The 17,194-nt window shown below is 60.8% G+C and overlaps 2 protein-coding genes across 5 annotated transcripts in view; one reads left to right on the forward strand and one right to left on the reverse strand.

The window, feature by feature from the left end:
• Nucleotides 1-1,700, reverse strand: part of FAM83G (family with sequence similarity 83 member G) — a gene marked incomplete at both ends in the record, with an annotated part of 29,029 nt that extends 27,329 nt beyond the window's left edge. Inside the window, one exon of the mRNA XM_082679319.1 lies at nt 1,179-1,700. Coding sequence (XP_082535445.1) covers nt 1,179-1,700 — 522 coding nt within the window. The remainder of the gene's footprint in view (nt 1-1,178) is intronic.
• The window catches only part of SLC5A10 (solute carrier family 5 member 10), a gene marked incomplete at its 5' end in the record, with an annotated part of 54,916 nt that extends 38,054 nt beyond the window's left edge, over nt 1-16,862 (forward strand). For 2 of the 4 annotated variants that reach the window (XM_082679321.1, XM_082679322.1), the window contains 6 exons: nt 9,771-9,878; nt 12,011-12,161; nt 15,765-15,933; nt 16,041-16,256; nt 16,446-16,503; nt 16,620-16,862. In XM_082679321.1, the coding sequence (XP_082535447.1) occupies nt 9,771-9,878; nt 12,011-12,161; nt 15,765-15,933; nt 16,041-16,256; nt 16,446-16,503; nt 16,620-16,726 (809 nt within the window). In that variant the 3' untranslated portion in view covers nt 16,727-16,862. Of the gene's footprint in view, nt 1-9,719; nt 9,879-12,010; nt 12,162-15,764; nt 15,934-16,040; nt 16,257-16,445; nt 16,504-16,619 lie in introns of all 4 variants that reach the window. The other 2 variants (XM_082679320.1, XM_082679323.1) reach the window with 2 other exon arrangements.
• Nucleotides 16,863-17,194: the final 332 nt, after the last annotated feature.

Below are 17,194 nucleotides of genomic sequence, written 5' to 3' on the forward strand. Positions count from 1 at the left end.
GGCCAGGCTCCCCAGCACAGGCTCTCCGACCCGGCCAGGCCCTTCGGGGGACAGGGACTCCACCCTTCTGGAAACTTAAGCCATGGCCGCCTTGGCAGCTCCTACCCACTTCTGTTCTCTGTGCCCAAGAGCTCCCCTGGCCCCTGTCTGTCCTCCAGGACGGTCCCCAAAGCCACCGTTTGGGTCTCGAGCAGACCCAGAAGACTGAAAGTGTTAAACTCTGCTAGAAATACCTCGTCCCACAAGCCAAGGCCAGGACAGAACGGCTGAGCACTCGCTGCTCTCTCCTGAGCCCAGACCCGGCCTCAGAAGCGTCCTCAGCACAGCTCACGAGGCAGGCCTTATCAGTCATCTCAGAACGTGCTCTGAAACCACGGAAGCGTGAAGAAGCACCGGCTCACCAGCCGAGGCCTGGGTGGCTGCCAGGGGCGAGACCCCTTCTCAGAACGCGTGTCAGTGTGCTGGCACACTGCACAGCTCGGCAGGGGTCGCTCCCGGGGAGGTCCGGACAACGCTTGAGGTTCCTCCAGTCCAGGCAAACGACCCTCATCTGGACTCGCTCCGCTCCCACCCCTGAGGTCCGCACCATCGCCATCCCTCACATCCCAGCCTGGAAAGGTTCTGCCATTGCAAAGCTCACCGAGAGGCTCAGGGAGGGTCACCCAGCGTGGCCAGGAAGCAGGCACGCTTGAACTTGGATCTCCAAGCCAGCCCCAGACGGACTCAGGCTACCTCTTAGTCTCCATGCCTACCTCCCGCCCCAGCCTCTCTCCGCCACCCCACAAAAGCATCGCCAGAAATCTCCCGGCATGTAGGCGCGTGGGCCTGGGAGCCTCCTGCTTCTCAGGTGTGAATCAGAGCCATCCCGAGGGGCAGTGAGAGAAAGCCGCGTGATCTTCCCTGCCCCACCCCATCGCAGCACCTTCGTCTGGGGAACCTGCTCGCCAGGTCTGGGGAAGTCAGCAACAGCCCCCAACAATGCACAAAGGCCCTTTGAGCTGGGGCGGCCGCTGTCACCTTTCAGAGGACCCAGGGGCCCTACCCCTCTGCAAAGAAACCAAGGAGCCCCGTGAAGGCAGGAGGGGAGGCAGCCAACAGACCAGGCTGGGCTCTGAGTGAGAGTGTGCTCGGCGCCGGCGAGGCTGCCGCGTCCTCTCCGGGGACTCGCACTGGCTCACCTTCTGGGCCTGGCTGACCATCTTGCGCACCACCTCCTTGATGTGGGCCTGCCCGTCGATGGGGGGCTGCATGTAGACGCTGGCCCGGGTCACACCCCGGTAGGCGATGGTGTCCGGCCAGCCCAGGTCCAGCTTTGGGATGGAGCGGTCAGACTTCTGGGGCCAGTACTCCAGCGAGGGCAGCGTCTCGGCCTCGATGCGGGCCCCCTCCTCCCCGCCGCCCTCTTCGCCGTCACCGAGCTCGCCGTCCTCGGGCCCCCGGGGCTGGCCGCTGGCCCGGGGGTCCTCGGAGCCGGGGTCATACACCTCAATGGTCTCCACGATGCGCCTGAGCTCCAGCTCCGAGAGGAAGTCGCGGATGTTCTCCCGCTCCAGCACCTCATAGAAGGCGTCGGGGCCGCGGGCCACCAGGGCCTCCAGCGCCAGCCGCTGCCCCTCGCTATAGAAGAACTCGGGTTTGGCCTCGCTGGAGCGCCAGTTGACGTGGCTGTCGTCCAAGCACTGCACCTGGGAGAAGGCCATGGCGGAGCCTCTGCCGCGGGCTGGGCGCACGTTCAGCAGGTCTGGGGCCCGGTCGCCGGCCTGGCGCAGCGCGTCAGGGGCCTCTCGCCGCCGCCGCCGCCGCCGCCGCCGCCGCCGCCGCCGCTCCTCTGCCCCCGGGAGCCTGCGGGAGGGGCGGGCCGCAGGGTCGGGTCAGAGTGCAGGCGGGGCCGCGGAGGGGCGGCCGCGCGGAGGAGGGGCCGGCGGGGGGTGTGTGTGGGCGGCACGCCTCCCGCCCCGGGTGCCGGAACCTGCCGGGGACGGGGGCCGGCGTCCCAGAGGATTTCTGGAGCTGCCAGAGGTCCAGGGCGACCTCTGGGGGGGACTAGGCCAGGAAGGGGACTTCCCAGAAGTTTCCTAGAGGGGCAGGAGGTCGTCCGCTCTCCGACGACCTCTGGCCCTGCTCGGCGGCGCCCCGCATCCCGAGGGCTTCCGGAATGGGATGGGGTCTCGAAAGCCCCCGGGCCCGCGATCGGCAGCCCGAGGGGCCTGTGCGGAGGAGGCTCGGGGCAGCGCGCCGGCGGGCGGGTCGCCGGGGGGCCCGGGGTCGGGGGCGCGGCCCAGGTCTCGCTTACCGGGCGGCGCGGGCGGAGCGGGTGCACAGGCGGCCTGTGACTCAGTGCCGCCTCGCCCACCCCGCTGCCGCCACCTGCGGTGACGTGAGACCGGGGGCGGAGCCGGAAACCGATTCACCCCTACCCGCGACGGACACAGACGTTGGGCGGTGTGTGTCTGTCTCCTCCGCTGCCACCAGCCCCAGGTAGCCGAATTCTGAACAGCTCAGGGACCCAAGTCCAAGAGCTCCTGGAACATTGCAGCCCAGACAGGGGCAGTGTTCTTCCTGAGGACACACAGCAGTCAACGGCCTTAGCACACCCAGCCCCCAGCCTGTTGGTAACCCTGGTCCCACCCTGTGTCCAGTTTCCCAGGTGGGACGGAAGTCCATGCAGATGCTCAGCTGTCCAGTTGCGGAAGTAGGGTCGGGACCGGGCTGGGAGCCACCAAGGCAGAGGTGGGGCAGGTCTGACCCGACCTCAGGAGCCTGCAAAGAGCCTGGTGTGGATAGAGCAGGTACCCAGTTCTAGGTCCCAGCCCCGCTCCCTTCTGGGAGCTCCGCCCACCCAGGACTGGTCCCGCATGATGAACCCGGGGGCAGGGAGGGCCTCAGAGGGCGGCTGTGGGCTGGGGTCAGGTCCAGCCCTCTGCCCTGCGTCCTGGGGCTTGGGACCCCGGTTCTGGGGGCGTATGGGGACCACATCTGAAAGCAGGCTGCCAGGGTGGGGACAGCAAAGCCCACGAAACCTGGCCTGACAACGGCCCACATCCCGCTGCATGCCGCGGGCAGCCAGCCAGGCACCTGGCCCAGTCCTGCCACCACCATCACCTCGCCTGCCCTGCAAGGAGCTGCTTCGTGCTCACCTGGGATTGGGGCCCCGAGGACACTGCTCTTGCTGCCGAGGGCCAGCTGTTGATGTCACTGGGCCTGGGCCCATGAACCCCCCTCCCCCAGGACCCTCACCACCACCCATCTGCCTGTCAGCCTCTTCCCTGGGTCTGCTGCCTCGAGCAGTGATGCGGTGTCCCAGCCCCAGCATGCCTGTCGTCCCCATCGCTGACCCCTCTAGTCCTGCACTCCACCCTGGCCCGGGGGCTTCACAATGTGTCTGAACATAGTGCCCCCAGCCCCTCCCAGGTACATGCACACACGCCTGCATCCCCCCGCCCCTGCACATGGTTAGAAGGGGGAGGAAGGTGGTCCCAGGGCCAAGCACTGCCCTGGGAGTCCTGAAGCCTGACTTACAGCCTCTGCCACTGGGGATCTAGACAAGACCTTCTCTGGCCTCAGCTTCTCCTTTTTTTCTTCCCCTGCACGGAGGCCCTGGGGCTCATGAAGGGAGTCCTGGCTCTCAGGGCTGAAGGGCCTGCAGCCCTCCAGCTGCCTGCCCAAAATTATAGATTCACAGGAAGCTGTTAAAAAAAACCAACAGAGAGCTTGCATGCACCCTTCACCCAGTTTCCCCCAATGGTGTCATCTTGCATAACCATAGCGTAGTAATACCACAGCCAGAAATCTCGTTCAGATTTCCCCAGTTTACGTGTGCTTGTTTCTGTGCGTGTGTGTAGATGTGTGCAACCTTATCACATGTGTACGTTTATGTAACCACTATCACAATCAAGACGCAGAGCTGTCCCTCTACAGCCAAACCCACACCTCCATCCCTAACCCTGGGCGCCACCGATCTGTTCTCTGGTGATTCATCCAGGTTGGTGTGTATGGCTGTGTTCCTTTCTGTTGCTGCCTGGTACTCCATGGTATTCTAGTCTCTGTTTCTACAAGTTTGGCATTTTTAGCTTCCACATATAAGGGATATCATACAGTATTTATCTTTCTCTGACTTATTTCACTTAGCATAACACCCTCGAGGTCCATCCACGTTGTTGCAAATGGCGGGATGTCTTTCCTTCTCATGGCTGAATGATATTTTCTTATATATGTAAACGTCACAGTTTCTTTATCTGTGTATTATAAGTACTGAAGGACATTTCGATTGTTTCCATATCTTGGCTATAGTGAATAATGCTGCAGTGAACAGGAGTGCAGATATCTCTTTGAGGTGGTGATTTCATTTCCTTAAAATATGTAACCTAGATTGCTGGATCATATGGTAGTTCTATTTATAATTTTTTAAGGAACCTCCATGCTGTTTCCATAGTAGCTGCACCCATTTACACTCCCACCAACCATGTACAAGTGTTTCCTTTTCTGCACATCCTGGCCAACTCTTGTTATCTCTTGTCTTTTTGATAGTAGCCATTCTTGCAGGTGTGATGATTTCCCTGATGATTAGTGATGTTGTACAAGTATTTTTCATGTACCTGTTGGCCATTTGTACGTCTCCTTTGGAAAAAATGTCTGTTCAGTTCCTCTGCCCATCTTTAAATCAGATTTCTGGGGTCTGTTTGTGGGTTTTTGTTTTTCCTATTGAGTTGTATGAGTTCTTTACATATTCTGGATATTAACCTTTTATCAGACACACAATTCGCAAATATTTTCTCCCATTCTGTATGTTGCCTTTTCATTTTGTTGATTGTTTCGTTTGATGTGCAGAAACTTTTCAGTTTGATGAAGTCCCACTTGTTTTTTACTTGTTTGTTTTGGGGGTTTTTTGTTTGCTTTTGGCTTTCTTTGCATTTGCTTTTAGTGTCAAATCCAAAAGAATCATTGCCAAGACTGATGTCAAGGAGCTACCACCTATATTTTCTTCTAGGTGTTTCACAGTTCCTGGCCTTTTTTCAAATCTTTAAGCCATTTTGAGTTGATTTCTGCATGTGGTGTGAGATAGGGGTCCAGTTTCATTCTTTTGCCTGTGGCTGTCCAGTTTTCCCAACACCCATTTGTTGCAGAGACTGTCCTTTCCGCATTGTATATTCTTGGCTCCTTTGTCGTAAACCAGTTGACCATATATGTGAGGGGTTTATTTCTGTTCTGTTCCATTGATCTGTGTGTCTGTTTTTGTGCCAATACCACACTATTTTGATTACTATAGCTTTGTGATTTGGTTTGAAATCAGGGAGTATGATGCCTCCAGCTTTGTTTTTCTTTCTTAAGGTCCCGGATCTTTTATGGCTACTCAGGATCTCTTATGGCTCCATACAAATATTTTAGGATGGTTTTTGCTACCTCTGTGAAAAATACCATTGGGGTTTTTTTGGTTTTTTTGTTTTTTTGCGGTACGCGGGCCTCTCACTGCTGTGGCCTCTCCCATTGCGGAGCACAGGCTCCGGACGCGCAGGCTCAGCGGCCATGGCTCACGGGCCCAGCCACTCTGTGGCATGCGGGATCCTCCCGGACCGCGGCACGAACCCGTTTTCCCCTGCATCGGCAGGCGGACTCTCAACCACTGCGCCACCAGGGAAGCCCTCATTGGTATTTTGATAGCGATTGCACTGAATCTGTAGGTCACTTTGGACGTTTTAACAATATTAATTCTGCTAATCCATGAGCATGGAATACCTTTCCATTTTTTTGTGTCTTCTTCAATTTCTTTCAGCATCTTACAGTTTTCAGCGTACAAACCTTTCACCTCCTTGGGTTAAGTTTTTTCCTAGGTATTTTATTCTTTTTTATGCTACTGTAAATGGGCTTGTTTTCGTAATTCCTTTTTCTGATAGTTCATGGTTAGTGTACAGAAACACAGCCGGTTTTATGTATGGATCTTGTTTGCTGCGACTTTACTGAATTTGTTTCTGCAGCTTTTCTTTTCATCCTTCCCACAGGTGTTTTATGCAGAGCAAAAGCTTTAGTTGTTGTTTTTTTAAATAAGTATGTATTTATATTTTGGCTGTGCTGGGTCTTAGTTGCGGCACATGGGATCTTTTAGTTTAAGCATGCAGACTTCTCAGTTGCAGCATGTGAACTCTTAGTTGCGGCATGCATGGGGGATCTAGGTCCCCGACCAGGGATTGAACCTGGGCTCCCTGCCTTGGGGGTGTGGAGTCTTACCCACTGGACCACCAGGGAAGTCCCAAAGCTTTAGTTTTGATGAGCTCTATTTTATCAAGTTCCCATTTAAGGGATTACGCTTTTGACGTTAAGTCTAAAAACTCTTCACCTTGCCCTAGGTTCTGAAGATATCCTCCTACTTTTTTCCTAGAAGTCTGATAGTTTTACATTTAAATCTGTGATCTATTTTGAGTTAATTTTTTTGTGTAAGGTATGAAATTTAGATTGAAGTTGACTTGTTGGCCTATGGATGTCCCCAGAAGGGTTTTACAGCGAAAGATATAGCCCCAGAGAATAAATACCCAGGATCACATCGTAAGGGATTGGGAGAACTGGACTCAGAGCCAGGTCTGTGTGCTCCCTCCTGTGATATCAGCATCTGAACTGGCTCCCAGGGATAAGCCAGGCTTGCTTGGGAGTGGGGAGCACCTTGATTACCCCTCGGGGTGGTGTGTCCAATGACCAGCTTGGAAGAGGGTCATTTAGTCAGTCAACAAACACAGGTAGAACCTGCCACCCATTGGCTTGTGCTGTGCGCTGTTGGAGTCCGGGCTTCTCCATGGGGCTCATGGTCACAGTCTATCAAGAGGCAGGAAGGACACAAGTCACAGAGTTATTGGTGCCGTGGAGGGTGTTTCCTCAAAGCCTGTAGAGCCCAGACATCCGCAACGAGCTGGGAGGAATCAGTATGAGCTCCCTGGGTTTGAGAAGGGTGTTCCAGGGAGAGGGTACAGAGGCCCAGAGTTGAGGGTGAAATTTTGGCAGTGGTCCAGGTGGCCAAGTGGGCAGAGGCTGTAGTGCACAGTTAGAGTCCCCTGATCCCTCCTGCAGGGGATGGAGGCCACAGGAGGCTGTGAGCAGGGAGGATAGTGGGCAGAGTCACGGTTTTAGGGGAGGTGGGTTAGAGGGGGGAGGTGGTGCAGCTCCCCTGGTCCCCAAGCCCAGTGGCTGGACTTGGCATTGGCCGCAGGGAGGGAGGACGTGGGGGGCAAGGAGAGAGGCAGCCCTCAGGCTTCTGGCGTGGGCCCCGGCTGGGTAGGGGTGCTGATGTCAAGGTGGAGCCCAGCGGGGAGCTCCCAGGCCCATGGAATCCGGTACTCAGGCAAGGCCAGGCCCCTGGCCTGGGGCTGCTCACTCCTGAGTTGGCACAAATGGGGGACTTTGTGTAGGTGGCAGCACCTCTGCTGCTGTCACAAAGGAGAGGTGGTTCTTACTTGCTGCTTAGGCAGGCAAGCCCGAGGCGCCCGGAGGCAAGGCCCCGTCCTGGCAGCCTGGAATGGGCTGAAACCGGCCGAATAAACCAGGCAGAATCTCCTGACTTGGCCTTTCTGAGCCATCATGTGGCCGTGACGCATCACCCGTCCCTCCCAGGAGGGCTGGGTCCTCCCGGTGCCAGAGCCAGCCAGTCCAAGCCCAGAACCTGTCACGAGGGACCTGTCACCTGCCCCCACCTGAACCCCAGTGGCTCCAGAGTCCCACCGTGGGACCCCAGGCTCTGTCCCGGGTCTGACTACGTGTCCTAGGAAAGCTATGCCCTTTCTGCTCCTGAGTTCTCTCATATGCATAGCTGTGGGTGGGAGGTGGTAGGGTAGGGCAGCTGGATCAAACAGTGCCTGAACTCCTCCATAGCTCTTTGTGGGGTCCTTTCTCCCTTTCCTCCTCTCCTTCTGTGCCTTTCCCCTTGTTCCCAACCATTCACTTGTTTACTCTTTCATTCATTTACAACTGTTCACAGAGCATCTCCTTTGGGCCCAGCCCTGGACAGGGAGATACCTGGGAGAGGAGATGATTCAAAGCCAGTGTCCACCCTTGCGGAGCTCCCAGTCTGGTGGAGGGCGTAAAATATGCAAACAAACAATTGTGATTCAACCCTGGGCTTTAAGAGCCCTTGGGAGGAAGCTACTCTGCCTTAGTGGGTGGGGACGAGCTGTGGAAGGCTTCGGAGAGCAAGCCCTTCGCAGCAGGCCATGAAGAGGGAGGTGAGCGAGGGTAGGGACAGAGCAGCAGGAGGAGACTGCGTCTGCAAAGGCACAGAGGCATCAGCATGCTGGGCGTGTGTGAAGAGCTGCAAGCAGGTCGGGGTGGCCAGTGCGCGGTGCTGGGATGACAGGACCTGGGACCAGTTGTCCAGGGCCTCGAATGTCATGGCGGGGAGGGGGTTCCTGAGAAGTAAGTGATGTGAGCAAAGCGGTGACTTTGGAAGGATGGAGAGGATGGAAGGGAGGCCGTGAGGAGCTGGTGCCCACCTTGTGGCAGGAGGGAGGACAGTGGGACACACTGAGCCGGAGGTGCCAGGGGTGGGGGCCTGGCGGGGCAGATGCCCTGGAAGCCTGGCGCTCGGGGACGCGGGTCATGGGGGAGGGGATGATGCCGCTCCAGCCCCTCTGGCCCTGGGGAGGGGGCCTGAGACCCTCGACGGTGGGTTGGGCATCTAAGGAGCGGCGTTAACCCAGGAGTGCCCGGTCCGCGCAGGGGCTCCAAGTCACGGAAGCATCAATGCCCACGCGTGGGAACGTTACCCCCCAAACAGGCCCCTGTGGCCGCGCGGCTGAGCGGCGGCCGCTGTTTCTGAACCTTCCCTGTAATCGCATCTCTGTGTCTCCGTGTTTGCTTGCTCTGCGCATTCCTCTGCGCGCCCTGCTGAGAACCCAGGGGGCAGGGGCCAAAGGTGTTTAAGGAGTGCTTCCCAGAGGAACAACAGCACGTGGGTCGACCCTGTCTGTTACTTCCGCCCGCTCTCGGGGGCCAGGCCCCCCTCCGGCAGGCCCTGAACAGGGTCAGGCTCCAGCGGCTGGTGGGGAGTCTGGGATTTCGGATCCAGGCCAGGTCTGGGCCATCCACTCAATCCTTGTTCACTCAGAGGGCGAGCAGTGGGCGCTGCCCCCGCCACGGGGGAGGGTCTGCAGCAGAACCACCTCCCGTGCCGACAGCCCCAGTTGTCCAGGGGAGGTGAAGTGCTGAAAACGAGCGATGGGGGGGAGGGGGTCATGGGGGAGGGGGGTTATTTCAGATGGAGGCAATGACTTCTGAGCCGCCCCTGGGAAGCCCTGAGAGAGCAGCACCCAGCACAAAGGCTCGGGTGGGAGGAGGCTGGGGTGCAGGGAGAGGGGCAGGGTGGGAGACCGGCCCGAGGAGCTGGGAGTCTGGAGGGTCTTGTGCGGAGCTCTGGGCTCCCTTCTTGTTTGAGGGGGTCAGCCCGGGTGGGGGGCCTCCACCTGCCCCTCTGGAGGTGGGGGGAAGGAGACCGGACGCCTCACCTGGGCGGGGCTGCCCTGCAGGGGAGCCGGCCTGGTGTGGGCCAGGGAGCTGGGGTCATGGGATGGGCAGCAGGCCGGAGGAGAGGGTGTCAAGGGCCAGAGGAGTCTCTGAGGCCGGCCCCCACCTCGTCACCCAGGCTGGGAAACTGAGGCCCAGGGCCGAGCAGCCGCTGGTGGCAGATGGTGACAGAGCGGGTGCGGCCAGGCTCCTGTCCTCAGCCCGGGGCTCGCCCACCCCAGGGAGGGCGGGCGAGGGGCGGGCGGGGGACACTAGGCATCCCTCTCGCGCAGATGACGTGGGCTGTGTGGTGCCCTCTGAGTGCCTGCGGGCCTGCGGGGCCGAGATCGGCTGCTCCAACATCGCCTACCCCAAGCTGGTCATGGAGCTGATGCCCACAGGTGAGGCTCCAGCTGGGTCCGGGGAGGAGCCCTGGGGGCGATGGAGCCCACTCTGGATCCAGCGTGACTCTGTGTGACATCCAGGTGGGATGAGCATAGCGTGAGGAAAGTAGCAATAATAAAAGACGCACAGGGCACCCACCGCGCGCCAGGTGCCACGCCCGGGGCCTCACATGCGGCTAACTCACGTCCTCTTCTCAGGAGCCCTGGGCGCTGTGATCTTCATTCCCACTTTAATTTCTTCTTTTTGTCACACTGCACGGCATGTGGCGTCTTAGCTCCCCGGCCAAGGTTCAGACCCGCGCGTGCCTCCTGCAGTGGAAGCGTGGAGTTTTAACCACTGGACCACCGGGGAAGTCCCTCATCATCCCCACTTTAGAGATGGGGACACTGAGACCCAGGGTGCCCTGGCCAAGGTCACGTGGCAAGTGAGCTGCAAAGCTGGGTTCTGAACTCAGGCGGTCTGCCCCTAAGGCTCATCCTCTTAGCCAGTGCTGGCCCGTCCCTCCAGAAAGGCTGCCACTGTCTCCTCTTTCAGGCCTGCTGGGTGTTAGGCCCTTTCACAAACTGCTGCTTTTTTTTTTTTTTTTTTTGTGGTACGCGGGCCTCTCAACTGTTGTGGCCTCTCCCGTTGCAGAGCACAGGCTCCAACAGGCAGGCTCAGCGGCCGTGGCTCACGGGCCCAGCTGCTCCGCGGCACGTGGGATCTTCCCGGACCGGGGCACAAACCCGTGTCCCCTGCATCGGCAGGTGGACTCTCAACCACTGCGCCACCAGGGAAGCCCACAAACTGCTTCTTATGTAAGGTTATGAGGCAGAGTTCTTAGCTGCGTTTTACAGATGGGGAAACTGAGGCACAGAGAGAGGAAAGTGACTTGTCCCGGGCCACCCCTCAGCATGGTTGCTGGGATTAAACGCAGCCGCACAGGGAAACTGACCGGCACGGGGCTTGGCCGCACTGTGGCTTCCCACCCCGATGCCTCGTCTGCCCCTTCTGTTCTGGGGGCTCGCTGACACCCAGCCGTGTGAGCCATAACCCCTCTCCAGGCGTTGAGCTCCCTGTGAGAAATGGGAGGAGAATAAGCCCCAAGTTAATCCACCTCCCTGAGCAAGGGAAGGAGGTTGGAGACATGTCTGCAGGAAAACCATGATTTAACTCACTTTCCTCTGGGCCCCATCTCAGTCAGCCTAAGTGAACAGAGAGGGCCATGGGATGCCTGGAAGTCACACAGCAGGTCAGACGCAGAACCAGGGCCAGGCAAGCAATGGCACCTGCAAGTCTGAGCCCTCAGGGGAGGTGGCTTATCCTGGGGTGGGGGAAAGGGGTGCGGAGGACAGAGAATCTGCAGAGGTGGAGGAGGTGCTTAGACACTTGAAGAAAAAGCACAGGAAGCCTTGGAGACAGACTCGAACTGAAGCCCAGAGAGGGGAGGCGACCAGCCTGAAGCCACACATCACTGAGTCCTCTGCACACTCAGCCCCTCTCAAGCCCACGACCCCCGTCAGGCTTTGCACAGCAGGGCCTCTCCCACCTCGGTGGGGGCCCCTTATTCGTTTTCAGCCCATGACTGAGGCGGCTTTTGTCTCCTCTTTGGGCAACCACATCTCCTCTCTCACAGAGCCAACAAGACAGTGTGGCCACACACAGGAAGTAGCAGGAAACCCCAGGCCCTGGGTCCCTGGGCCCTGCCCAGGGCGGGGCCTCCAGGCTGAGGGTCCCGTCCAGGCTGTCCTCACTCCCCCGCCCCACCCCTAAGTTCTGCCGCTGGCCTGCTGTGCATCCCTGGGCAACTCTCTTCCCCTCTCTGAGTTTCCACCTCCTCACCGTCCAATGAAGTCTGGGTGTGAAAGTGCTCTGTCAGCTGGAAGCTCTGTAGAAGCGAGAGGCTGAGAACAGATCCCCGTTGCCAGCAGCCCGCAGGCTCAGGCAGCAGACGCGGGAGCCCCGCCGTTGTCCCCAGCCTCCCACGTCAGGGTCTCTCTCCCACCACCTCCAACCCCCCCACCTCCTCCCTCCTGGGCCTCTACTTGCAGGGACTTGGAGGGGCGTCAGACGGCGGGGCCTGGGCAGGAGGGCTCCCGGGGGCGGGGGCGCGGCCCGGGCAGGGTCACAGCGGCCCCTGTCCCCCCAGGCCTGCGGGGGCTGATGATCGCTGTGATGATGGCCGCTCTCATGTCATCGCTGACCTCCATCTTCAATAGCAGCAGCACGCTCTTCACCATGGACATCTGGAAGTGGCTGCGGCCCCGCGCCAGGGAGCGGGAGCTGCTGCTGGTGGGACGGTATGGGGGAGGGGCTGAGAGGAGGGATTCCCTGGCCACACCACCAACCCATGAGGCCCCAGCAGAGTTGGGCTTTGAGGGATGAGTAGGAGTTTGCCAGTTGGAGAAAGGATGACACCAGGAAGGAGAGGAGAGAAGAGACCAGAACATTCTACCCCTCCCACCTTCCACATCGCTCTCCTGGCCACCCCTTCACGGCCACAACCCCCATCTTGGAGGCATCTCTTACCCCAAGCGGAATCTCTGAGGGAATCTGCCAGGGAGAGCCCCCTTCCCTAACCACGCAGAGATCTGCCTTCCCCAGGTCTGAGCCCCTAGCCCCCATGACCGTTCCCAGCTGCCCCAGAGAGGGCCAGAGCCAGCACTCAGGTGTAGCCACACCCACACCATAGCGGTCCCTCTGGCGCCTGTGCCCCTGGCCCCACTGAGCTTCTGCCCACTTCCTCCGAGCCCCACTTGTCCCCTCCTTATTACCTTGATGACTCACCTGATCTTTCTAGACTCTGCTCAAGTGCCCCTCCTCCAGGCAGCCCTCCCTGATACCTGAGACCAAGGAATGAGCCCTCTCCCCTCAAAGCCTCCCACAGGAACTATAGCCTCGCTCCCATAGCACATGTAGGCCTTGTCGGTCCCACTGGTGTCCCGATACCCCTCCACATGGGGGGAGGGGGGTTGTGCCTGGCACAGCCCTCCATCCCCAAGCTTGGCCGAGTATCCGGGAGTCCTTTAGGGGTGAAACTCAGTGATGGATGAAGAGGAGTCGATGCCCTCTCAGGAGTCCCACCCTGCCTGTCTCCCTCCAAGCCATGCAGCCCCCACTGTGCCGGTCGAGGGGGACCCGGCCCTCTGGTGCTGGGCTTGGCAGCAGTGCCCCCTCCAGCCGGGAGCCTGTGGCGCCCATCCTCAGGGTGGGGTCTCCTGGAGCTCCAGGCAGTCAGCCCGTGATGCAAAGCTGCCGGCCTCTGTCGGGACACGCCGGCTGGGAGGTGTGAGCTCAGGTGCAGCTCAGACCTCGTCCAGAACAGGGAGCCTCTCCCTCGGCTCCCCGGCGGCTTCTGTGTCAGCACCTGGACCACCCCTCCCAGCCCCTGCTGGACCAGCTCCTCCCTGAGCCCCTCCAGCCCCGGCTTCCCGGGAACTGGGGCCCGGACGTCCTCCTGCCGCCCAGGGTGTGCCTCGGCCCCCTGGCCTGGACACTGGTAGCCTCAGTCCCCCCTTGGCGGCTCCACGTCCCCTGCCTGCTACTTCCCAGCCTCCCGCTCCCACCTGAAGCCAGAGTCCAGAGCCGGTCTTCCCTCTATGCCAGCTCAGCCCCCCACAGGGCACCCTTGACCCTCCTTCTCACCCATCCACCCAGGTAAGCCCGCCCCGGGCCCTGCCAGCCTGCCTGTGGGCACCCGGCTGTGTGATGTGGGCTGGGCTGCTCACCTTCTCTGGGACCCAGTTATCTCAGCTGCCAGGTCGGTGGGGTGGAAAGGGCCCAGTGCTGGATGTGCGGCCAGGGCTTAGCCCTGCCACGCCTCCGTCTTGAAGCACCAGGGCAGCCCCCAGCGCCTCCAGCCTGCTCCCTGCCCAACAGCGCTGTTCAGGCTGTGTTTCCAGCCGTGTGGGCTCTGGATCCTTGGAGCTCAGTCCAAGGAGAGATGGGACTCCCAGAGCGCAGGGCAGCAGAGGGCACCCTGAGCCTGGGATGCGGCCATCACGGGGATGCTGGGGAACCCCCACCCAGGTCTCCTCAGGTTTGGGGGGCCAGAGGAGCTGTCATAAGCCTGGGGCCGTGACCACCTCATGCCTGGGGCCCTGATCTTTGCCAGCCCCCAGCCCCACTCCCCGGTCCTCCCCTGCAGCCCCTTCTGTCCACCCTTCTCTGTTATTCAATCCACTACTGCTGGCCCTCCCTGGGACCCTGCATCAAACTGGGCAACATAGGGGACCCAGAGAGGTCTCAGAACCCCCCCAGCCCTTGAGGGGCTCCCCTGCGACCATGGCTGCGGCCCAGGGGCAATGGAGGGGGCCAGTCGTCCTGACGGCAGAGTGGGGGGGGCAGGGTGTCAGGAAGACTTCCTGGAGGAGGAGCGTCTTGAGCTGGGCCTCGGTGGACAAGGGGGTTTTGCTGGGGAAGGAGTTGAGAAGGGCATTCCAGGCAGAAGGAACAGCCTCTGGGTTTGGGGTCCCTCTGACAGCCTGGTGGTGGCTGAGTCATCAGACCAAACCCAAGAGGGCAGTAAGAGGGCCAGGGCCCCAGTCTAGGCCGGGCTGGAGAGGACCAGCCCCACAAGAGATGCTGAGTCTGGTGTTGGACGCGGGGCCTGTTGGAGGAGGGCAGGGTGGAGCCTGCCGGTGCCTCTGAAGCGGGCAGCGCTGGCTGCCTGCCAGGCGGAGGGTTAATTAGCCCTAATCAAGGGGTGCCTCCTTCCTCCACCCTCTCCTTCTGGCGTGGAAGGGAAGGGAAGGACAGGAGGCAGGAGGGCCCGCCCCAGCCGCACACACGGCCTCTGTCATTCCTATTGTGCTGTCCGGGGTTCCAGGGGGTCTCACGCATCACCCACCTCTGAGGGTAAGGGGCGTCCAGCTGACCCAGGACACAGCCGAGGGGCTCTCAGCCAGGGAGAGGCATACGGACACCTCGCCCCAGCTCTGTCCCCTTAGCCAGGTTCCACACCCCTTCAAAGCTGCAGGGTCGCCTCCTCCTGGAAGCCTTCCTGGTTGGATGCTTCCTCTGGGCTCCTTCAGCACAGCCCTTAGCACAGGAGAACAGCCTCATCTGTTTTCTTTGCTCCACTCTGGGTGCTGGGCAGGGACCAGGCCTGCTCGGCACCAAGTCTGGGTCCCTAAGCCACGCCCTGCTCTCCGGTGGGCTCCTCGTGAATGCCTCGTGGAGGAACGAGTGAAGGGTGTCCCTGCTGCGGGGGCGGGGGGGGGCACGCCCAGCGGGAGGCAGGCAGGAGCTGAGAGGAGGATTCCACGCAGGGTGGGCCGGGGAAGGGGCTTCGCAGCTGAGACCTCTGGGCTCCAAACCTTGCACTCCGGCTGGAGGTCGCCCAGTAGTGGATGTGAGTCCACAGCCTAGGGCTGTAGGGGGTGGGGGGGTGCCAACCAGAGGCCACGGCTCCTTCAAAGGCCCACCAGGGTTAGAGGAACGCTGGGAGATCAGTCTGGCCTGAATGTGAGGGCAGGGGGTCATTCGTGCAGTCAAGGATGTGCATTGAGCACCTACTGTGTGCCGGGAGATGCAGCAGTGAACTAGCAGGATGAGGCTGCTGCCGCCGCGAGTGGGAGATGGACAGCAAGCACAGAGAGGTTGGGACGGTGCCTTGAAGGTGGGCAGGAGAACCGGGGGGCCACGGGGGCCACTGTGAGACCCCAGGGACGAGCGTGAGAACACAGGCTGAGTCAGGGGCGGTTCCTGCCAGCAGCAGGGAGCCATGGAAGGGTCTGGAGGGGGCAAGATCGGCCAGGTCCCTGGAGGAGTGGACAGGGGCCAGGGAGGAGGCTGGAGCTGAGCAGCGGGGGACAGATGGAGAGCAAGCCTTAGGGACCGGTGGGAGGCGAGGCAGGGCTGAGGAGAGGTCTCGAGGGACGGCCTGCCGCTGCCGCCCGCAGGCTGGCCACTGTGGTGCTCATCGGCGTGAGTGTGGCCTGGATCCCGGTCCTGCAGGGCTCCAACAGTGGGCAGCTCTTCATGTACATGCAGTCGGTGACCAGCTCCCTGGCCCCCCCGGCGACCGCGGTCTTCGTCTTGGGCATCTTCTGGCGGCGGGCCAACGAGCAGGTGGGGTGGGGCTGGGCGCACATCTCCCCCTGCCGCCTGTGTGCCTGGGTCGGGGGGAAGCCTGGCCTTCCTCCCGAGGCCCCAGCTGCCCTGCCTCCTCCCCCCAGGGGGCCTTCTGGGGCCTGATGGCGGGGCTGGCGGTGGGTGCCACCAGGCTGGTGCTGGAGTTCCTGCACCCGGCCCCGCCCTGCGGCCGCCCCGAGGACCGGCCTGCCGTCCTGCACAGCATCCACTACCTGCACTTCGCCGTGGCGCTCTTCGTGCTCAGCGGGGCCGTGGTGGTGGCTGGGAGCCTGCTGACGCCAGCCCCCCAGGGCATCCAGGTGAGCCTGGCCTGACCCCTGACCCTCTCCGTCTCAGGAATTTTCTAGCTCTTGACCCGTAACCCCATCCGGCCCTGGTTCCTGGCCCTTTTTGAACTTGGCTGCCCTCTCGCCATCACTGACCCCGGATCCCGTCTGGGCCCACCCCTGTCCCGCCACCCTCGCCCTCACCCTCACCCTTCCCTGCAGATCGAGAACCTTACCTGGTGGACCCTGGCTCAGGACCTGCCCTCGGGAGCCAAAACAGGTGTGTGTGTGACCCTAAGGCGCTCCCTCTCACTCCCACCCACGGCGGGGCTGGAGGCAAGGGCCCCGGGTGGGAGCCTGTGGCCCTCATCTGTCCCCGCCTCCCACCCCCTCCAGGTGACCCCCGAGCATCCCAGAAACATGCTTTCTGGGCCCGCGTCTGTGGCTTCAGCGCCATCCTCCTCGTGTGTGTCAACGTCTTCTTCTATGCCTACTTCGCCTGACACCGTCCCCGGACGCCCCCCTTCCCCACCAAGGACACGGAGGCCCAGAGGAGGGTGGCGCCCCTCGTGGCCACAGGGCAGGTCAGTGCCCAGGGGCTGGCTGAGCCCGCAAAGCAGGAGCTCTGAAAAATTAGGAAGGAACTGGGAAAAAAGAACGTGTGGTGCTTCAAAAACAGTGGTCGTAATTGGAAAGAAGACGAGATTTCTGATGAGCATTCCTCCACTCTTCCACTGTTTTTATTTTGAGTTCACGGGCCCAGGTCGTGAGCAGCGAATCTGCCAGAGCTCAGGGCTCCAGGGTCTCGGGCCAGCGCTGGGCAGAGGGAGCCCCTCTCCGCCCCTCCCTGGGCTCCGGCCCCATCCCACCTGCTGCCCTCTCCCTGCTCACCGCCCCTCCACCACCGGCCTGGCATTCAGAGCCCTTTCCGAGCTCCCTCGGTCTGCCTGCACCCCGAGGGCCCCAGGCTC

The sequence above is a fragment of the Grampus griseus genome (genome assembly GCF_964374135.1).
Source record: "Grampus griseus genome assembly, chromosome: 20".
Classification (NCBI taxonomy): Eukaryota; Metazoa; Chordata; class Mammalia; order Artiodactyla; family Delphinidae; genus Grampus; species Grampus griseus.